Source organism: Lynx canadensis, chromosome B3 (assembly GCF_007474595.2).
Source record: "Lynx canadensis isolate LIC74 chromosome B3, mLynCan4.pri.v2, whole genome shotgun sequence".
In the NCBI taxonomy this organism is placed as follows: domain Eukaryota; kingdom Metazoa; phylum Chordata; class Mammalia; order Carnivora; family Felidae; genus Lynx; species Lynx canadensis.
Window position 1 is genome coordinate 141,475,487 of NC_044308.2, and position 8,049 is coordinate 141,483,535.

General features: G+C 61.9%; 1 protein-coding gene across 1 annotated transcript in view; it reads left to right on the plus strand.

Annotated features, from left to right (window-relative positions):
* The window catches only part of EVL (Enah/Vasp-like), a 152,971-nt gene that overhangs the window by 143,316 nt on the left and 1,606 nt on the right, over positions 1-8,049 (plus strand). The window contains 5 exon segments of the mRNA XM_030319957.1: positions 1,729-1,792; positions 3,358-3,424; positions 3,517-3,579; positions 6,766-6,832; positions 7,157-7,214. Coding sequence (XP_030175817.1) covers positions 1,729-1,792; positions 3,358-3,424; positions 3,517-3,579; positions 6,766-6,832; positions 7,157-7,214 — 319 coding nt within the window.

Consider the following 8,049-nt stretch of genomic DNA (forward strand, 5'->3'; position numbering starts at 1 on the left):
ACACGTGTGGATGCCCACCGTTTCAGTTACTCAGCCCTCCCTTAAACGAGAGGCCCGAGGAGACTCTTGCTGAGACCCAGAGCCCAGCACAGCATTCCGTCTCTGGGCCAGAGGCCCCGGGAGTTTATTCATTCACCCCACAGATACCTGGGGCCTGCTGATGGGTGCCAGGTCTGTTCTCAGTCTGGGGACAAGTGGCTCTCACAGGTTCACGGTTGCCCAGGGGGCGGGTTGCAGTTGGGGGAGGGGAGGCCTCCCGCTTGGAGCACTGAGCCTGGCATCCTGGTCCCGGCCAAGGGGCCCACACCTCAGATGGACCAGAGGGGAGGGAAGCAGCTGACAGAGAATGTGGCCCAGGCAATCCCACAGGCGGTCCTTGGCTTCGGGTCAGAATTCACTAGTTCAGTCTCGTCAGGGTGGTTGACTCTGCCTGGTCAAAAGCTCCATGTAGCAATCGTGTGTGTGTGTGTGTGTGTGTGTGTGTGTGTGTGTGTTTCTTAATATTTTTATTACCTAACAAATGCTCCTCTCTTAATAGTATAAAATCCTTCCAAAATGTGTGTGATAAGCATCAGCTTTTTTCTTTAATATTTATCTTTTGGGAGAGGGGAGGGGCAGAGAGAGGGGGACAGAGGATCTGAAGCAGGCTGTGCGCTGACAGGCTGACAGCAGTGAGCCTGACGTGGGGCTGGAACTCGCGAACCGCGAGATCATGACCTGAGCCGAAGTCAGACGCTAAAGCAACTGAGCCACCCAGGCGCCCTGCAAACATCAGCGTTTTTGTTGTCGAGTTATTCACCTCCTTTCTTTGCGTTTCACCACGCACATTCCACAGGCAGAGCAGACACGCATTCGCCTGCCTCCGCGGAGCCCTGCCGTGGGCCAGGCGCTGCGCGTAGAGATGTGGGCAGAGGCACGGGGAGATGGGCGCACCTGCCGGGAGGCGGCGAGAGGCGGCCCGGCTCCGGCTCCTGCCTGGCTCACCTGTCAAGCCTGCCTCCCCCACCGGTGGGTGCTTTAGCAGAGGGGCACTGAGGACAGAGCCGGGTTCTAGAGCCCACTTTGACAGCAACACTGATGAACTTGTAGGCTGGCTGGGCAGAGAGAAGGGATTCTCACCGCGTCCTCCTCTCTCGGTAAAAGAGAAGTGAATGGGGTCTCCCACCGCCAGGTGTCTGGGGTGAAGGCCGTGCCGTGGGCGGCCCTGACCCTCACTCCCAGAGCCCGGCCCTGCTGCAACCCACGTGCACGGCCCCGTAAGGCCGCCTGACATCCGGTCCTCACGCCGGCCAGTGGAGCAGGGAGCCGGGCCTAGAGAGGGAGTCCCTTCCGTGGTCCTGCCCGGCCACTCCCACGGGCCGCCCAAGGCTGCCAGCGGACAATGGCCCACGAGGAGTCAACCCGAGGGGCCCGTGGCGGGCTCAGTGACGGCAAGGGCTTGTTGCAGATCACAGAGAAGTCTGCCCGGCTCTGCAGGAGCCCGCGTCTCCCTGCAGCCTTCCCCCACCCTACCTGTCCAGAGGCTGGACCACTTCCCCACCAAGATTAGGGCTTTTCACTTGTTGCTGATAACAGTCACTGTTCTGCTGATTACAGAAGTAACACGGCCTCCTTAGAAAATGTGGAAAGCCAAGGTTTGCTAGTGACCTGGTCAGAGGCGTCCTGCCTTTGCCCCGACGGGCCTTTCTAAGGAGACCCTGAGGGCACAGCTTCTCTTTTCCGTTTCAGGAAGAGCTGAGCACCTCTCCATCTCCGGGCACCCGAGCAGCCAGCCAGCCGCCCAACTCCTCAGGTAAGGGACGGCGTCCCGCCCCACACCAGGCACGAGGTCTGAGGGCAGGAGGGGGCCGCTTCGGGAAGATGATGCGTCCGACCGCCTCGCTCCACAGATGAGCAGTGAGGGCCGATAAGGTGGCACAGTAGGGTCTCCCTGACGTCTTCTGGAAGCCCTGAGCCTCCAGGAGGAGCGGGGGCAGGTGCTGGAGCCACCGCCTGTGCTGACGTCCCGAGGGCATTAGAACCCCCACATGGGGGAGGAGGAGCCGGGTGGGGGGGGCTGGGGTTCCTGGCCTCGGGCCAGAGCTCTGAAGAGGAACACGCCTGTCACACGCGTGTCTCCCTGCGAAGAGCCCGCCGTGCTAGATGAAACCGTCGTCACCCGTGAGCCTTGCTCACTGTGGTGCTGCTAAGAAGTCTGCTGGTGATGGGGTAGGGGAGAAACAGCCCCAAACCCTGCTCAGAAGCCCTGTCGGCACTCGGGGCGCAGGGGTCCACGTAGAAGAGTGCCTTGAGGCTGGAGAGTGGGAAGAAGCCGCCGGGGTTGGTCACTTGGTCGTTCAACAGACCCTTGTTCGGCACCTGCTCGAAGCCTGTGCTCTCGAGAGTGGTGGGAGGGGCAGAGAGGAGACAGGCCACCGCACCCCAGCAGAGGGAGGCTCTCGCCAGCTGCTGGCTGCCTCGTGGGGGCGTGGCCCTGCCGCCGCACCTGCCTCCGGTCCTGATGCTCTGCCGGCCAGGCTGCCTCCCTGTGACCTCCCCTTCTGAAAAGGTGCCACCGTGGATTCTTGGCGAATGCGTGAACACCGCACACCCCAGTGAATGGCTATGTATGCTGTGTCCCAGTTTAGGAATCTGAGCCTGGATTTGGTCCCAGATCTTGTGCCTACAGGCCCAGCGTGGGCCCCAGAGCGGGGTTTTGGGGAGAGACCCCCCCCCCTCCCGACCCTCAGGTGGCTTCCTTGCCACCCCTAGGGATTTTTCTTCTGCCTCTGCTCATTCTGCAAAGTCAGGGAATTCAATTCAGTCCAACAAACCTTTGAAGTAAATGAAATAGGAATTTAACACCACTTAAGAAAGAAAATGGAAAGAAAAAACAGCTTTCAGGGCCAGAGCGGAGGGGACCAGCTGGTACCCGGTGGGGCGGGGACGAGCAGTCTCTGGGCTGCCCTGAGGGCAGCCAGGCCGCGGGCTTCCTCTGCTCCACTCAGCCCTTTGCCATAGTCGGGGCTTGACTGTAGAGGTCACGGTTAAGAGGCTCTCACTCCAAGAAGAGACCCAGCCATGGTGAGAGGACTCAGAACCAGGCCACAAGTCAGGGTCAGCCAGGTCCAGGGGGTGGGAGCTGCGTCCCGAGGGGGGCGATGCCGGGTGACAGCAGTGCCATCCACAACCCTGCAAGGGCCATCCTGGGCCAAAGAGAGCCTGGGAACAAGGAGCGCGAAGCAGACCTTCCTGCTGGGGCAGCTCTGGGCCCTCAGTGTCCGGGTGGGGGGCCTCCTGCCTGGGGTGGGGGGGGGGGGTTGGCCACCGAGAGTCCTCCCAGCTCTGAGGCTCTCCGTCCCCTGTCTGAATCAACAGAGGCTGGCCGGAAGCCCTGGGAGCGGAGCAACTCGGTGGAGAAACCCGTGTCCTCATTACTGTCCAGGTGAGCTGCCCTGGGGAGGCCGAGCTGTGCGTCCGGCGGGGCCGAGGCGGGCGACGGGCCAATTCACACGTGTGTTTCATTCCGTGCCGTAGAACCCCGTCTGTGGCAAAGAGCCCCGAAGCTAAGAGCCCCCTTCAGGCGCAGCCTCACTCTAGGTACCGAACAACCCCGTCCCGGGGACCTCCTCTGTCCGCTGCCCGCGACTAACACCCCCAAACTCCCGTGTCCTGTCACCTAACAGTTTGCTCTGGGAAAGGGTGGCCTGTTCCTCAGACCTGGGGAAGGTAGTCAGGAGGGCCTTCAGGGCTGTGCACACCTGCTCCTTGCTGTCCCCTCGCAGAGCGAGAGGTGGGGCCCTGGGGAGGGCAGTAACGTGGGGCTGGCCTTGAACCCCAGCTCTGGGCTCACTGACTGTGACTTCGGGCCAGGCCGGGCGGCCTCTGCGGGCCTCCACTCCTCCCGCACCCTATAAAGCAGCTGTGCGGACAACAGCCAGACACAGGAAGTGCTCGCTGGCCGTGGCCACATCCCACATTTCGGCTGATCCCGGGACCAGCCGGCACCCTGCCTCCCCTCCCTCCCTCCTCTGCCTACAGCTCTCCCCCGAGAAACACTCACCATTTCCCAAACCAAAAGCTGGTGTGGTAGCAGGATGGAGTATTTGAAACGGAGGTGTCCCCAAAAGTCAGAGGCAAACAGCCACGTGGCCTGAATTTGCAGGTCTCTGGGACCCATATTGAGAAAAGTCCCTGTTGCCCACGACAAACTGAAGGGGACCCGCACTTAGCACAGATACAGGTAGCATCTGAGCCTGAGCGTGCAGAGTAGACAAGGCTATCCGAGAGCGCTCCGGCCGGGCTCTGGAATGGCAGTGACGTTGCCAGTGATCAGGACGAGGCCTCGGAGGTCAGCCAGGTTCGGAGCCGGGGCCCGCAGGTCTCTGCCTGCAAGGAGCCCACGTGCTGTGTGCAGCTGTGAGTTGTGAGACGTGCTCTGCGGAAGACAGTGGGGACAGAGTGCTGTAGCGTGTGGGCGGGGGCAGGCCCCTCAGAGGTGGCATTGGACTTGACCTGGATAAGGAGGAGCCTGCCCTGCAGAGAGCTTGGGGACAGCCTTCCGAGCAGGAGGTAAGTGCCAAGGCCCCGTGACCAACCCGGCAAACTCAAGGACAGAAGCCGGCCAGTGTGGCTAGCAGGTGGTGGAAGGTGGGGAGGGCTGAGGGCGGGGAGCGTAGAGGGGCCAGGAGGGGTCACGTGGCTGGAAGTCTGGGTTCGTTCTGTGTCCCCCGTCCTGGAGCTCTAACGCAGGGCGCCCTGGGGGACCAGTGCTTTCACTCCAGCTATGAAGGGACGGGGGACCCTAGTGGGGCAGGAGCCAAAGGAAGGGTCCTGGGAGGAGGCAGGGCCGCCAGGGCAGCCCGTGCCCCTCAACAGGCAAGGACGCTCCCAAGGGCATTCCCACCGGGAATGGGGCTCTTCACCTCCAAGACCAGTCTGTTCTCTGGTTTCACTGATGGCTCCAAGCGGGGCGTGTGGAGCCCCCCGAGAGAGGGGTCCCTCTCGGGGTGACTGTGGGGGGACTGAGGCCCTGAGAGGTGAAGCAGGCTGCCCAGGGGACCCAGAAAACTGCTGCTAGAACAGACACTTGAACCACAGCATGGTCGCTACCCCTCTTCCCCTGTCAGGATCCAAACTTCCTTAGCCTCCTTCAGAGCCACGCCGGCCTCTTTCTCGAGTTCAGCCAGGAGGGACCAGGAACACCTCTTTCTTCGTTGTTTTTTTTTTAATCCAGGTTTGGGCACTGGACCACTAAACTTTATTTATTCAGTGGTTTGCTTTCCCTGCTTTATTGGGATACAGCTGGCATCTAATACTGTAGAAGTTTAAGGTGTGCACCGTGGTGATGATGTCTGTACATATATTGGGACATGGTCACCGGGACAAGGTTAGTTAACACAGCCACCACCTCACGGTCTCAAGATCCACTTTCTTAGCTGCCGTGAAGCAGACGGCACAGTGGCGTTCACCGTGGTCGTCATGCCACAAAGCACATCCCTGAACTCTCTCGTCTGCACCTGGAGGGGTGTGCCCTTTGACCTCCCTCACCCGGCCCCCGGCAGCCACCGGTCAACTCTGTGTCCACGCGTTTCCCTTTTCAGATTCCACGTATCAGCGAGATCACATAGTGTCCATCTCTGCCCTTACGTCACCCCTGTTGTCATACACGGCAGGACTCCCTTCTTGGTGGCTCAGTAGTATTCCGCCGTGTGTGGACACATCTTCTTTACCCATCCGTCTGTCAACAGATCCTTGGCTTGTCCCCATGTCGCGGCTCCTGTCAATAATGCCGCCGTGCCCCTGGGGGGCCTGTCTTCGGGACGGCCACCTCCTTCCCTTCAGCTACACACCCAGAAGGGGCTCTGGGTTCGTTTTTGAGGGGTTTACCGCGGTGGCTGCCCCACGCTTCGGTTCACGTGCTCGCTCTCCCTGGCGCTGACCCCTGCCAGGTCGATGTGTGTCTGCCCACGCTCACCCCGTCGGTCCCCAGAGCCGGCTCGGGCCTCACATTTCCCTGGACCCGCAGGCTCCCACCGCCCTTCTCTTCTCGGGAGATAAGCGGGATCCAGAAGGCGTACTTTCCTCACCACCGCTGCTCCGCTTTAAAAGGCCGAGTGGTCAGATGAGCATTTTCTCCACATTTTCCCAGGGACGGTTCACACGCCACTAGCTAACCTCGGTTCAGCAGCTTTTCAAAGAAGTACGATCCGTGAGACCGAAACCTTTGCCTCCAAAGAGCAAAACCACATCCACATTTCCTGGGGGGAAAGTTACACCCGAGGACCGGTTACCTACAGCAAGGACACCGGTTTGTGTGGAAGTGGATGCCTTTAGGATGAGGGTGTACCGTGTGTTTTTTGGGATTCTGCGTGTATTTAACACCGCTGTTCCTGGTTCTCCCCAAGCTGCGGGTCAGCCGGGAACCTAGACCCCTCACCGAGCAGCTTGCCAGTATTTTTTTCCGGAGGTGGTAGCATGTGACCTGTAACTGCTGCATTGCCACCTGCGTGTACGAGCTCCCAAACCAGAAAACAACCCCTTCGTTGGGCCCCCAGTGACCCCTGGGTTGGGGAATACGGTCACAGCGTCCATGCGACCCTGTTGAGGTGGACACGGGACATCGGGATCCTTTTAGCAAAGCTTAAGAGTGGCCTGGGGTAAAAGCGTGGTCCTCAGCTGAGCTTGGAGGCCCTGGCACGCCCAGCCTGCCTTCCCCCACGCGGTCCCGGCGTGGAGGGTGCCCGCCAGGCTCCCCACCTTACCGCACCCTGCCATCCTCTCCAGGATGAAGCCGGTGGGGGGCGTGAATGACGTGGCCCTGGATGCCTTAGATTTGGATCGGATGAAACAGGTGAGTGTGTCCTTTCCTGAGAGGTCGGGAAGGAGCCAGAGGCTGGGCCCCTGCCGGGTGCACGCGGGTAGGCAGGCCCATCGGGGTGGCCAGCAGTGGGGGAACGGGGTGCCCGTGCTCGTGGTCAGAAGAGCATCCCTCTGCCCTTCCGGACGTTCCAGCCTGCCCCGGGGCTCCCCACACCCCCGGGGCCGTCCCTGGTTTCTGCAGCAGGACTGGGGGTGTCCCGTCCCCCAAACACACTCCATCCTTGCCTTGTGGGAACACCGGTGAGGGCCCCTCGGACATGCGGGTCCCTTCACCTGGAGGCTCTGCTCCCAACAGGAGATCCTCGAGGAGGTGGTGCGAGAGCTCCACAAAGTGAAGGAGGAGATCATCGACGGTGAGTAGAGGCCACGCCCTGGCCGTCACCCAGGGTCCTGGAGAAGCGGCAGGGCGGCCGGGCCCGAGGGCTACAAGGCAGCGGAGCTGTGACGGCCCCGCCGGGGAGGCCCGTGGTTCCGTGCCGACGGTCCCGTTCCCCCTCCTGACCCCCACGTCACCCCCACCCTCCTGTCGAGCAAACGGAGGCCCAGACGAGTTAGGTGACTTTGCCTGAGAGATGCACCTCCACGGGGGTCGCCGACTGGGTCAGCGCTCGCCCGGGCTTCCGCCCGGCTGAGCCGTGAGCGTGTGGAAGGGGAGAGCGACCGGAGAACGCGTTCCAGACCAGGGGCGCTGAAGCGGCCCGAACCCTCTGCCCCTCGTCTGCACACCCAGACCGCACACTCGCTCCTTTGATTCTGCCACCTGCCGATCACCGGGTTGGGGTACAGGGGCCACTGCTGCCGTCCCAGGGGGTCATGGGGGCCAAGACGCCACAGAGCGACCCGTGGGCCTGATACAGTTCCCAGCTTGCCTGGTTGGCCCTGGGCTGGGGGAGCAGACACGCGGCTCCCCCTCAAAGAGCCTCTGGCTCCAGAGGGCAGGGTCCCGTCACGTCCGTCCTTCCGGTTCCTGCCAGAGCCTTTGATACAGCTGGCCCAGGGCTGGAGCCAGAGGAAAAGGAGAGGTTTGGGCAGAGCTGGCTCGCCCGGGGACAGAGCAGCGAGGCGCAGCCTAGACACCAACCCCCACACGCCCTCGCCAAGGCTGGGCCTGGCCCCCACAGGAGCAGAGGTGGCGGGGCGAGAGAGGGCTCCGTGACCTGAAAGGGGTGGGCCCTGGTGGCAGACGGC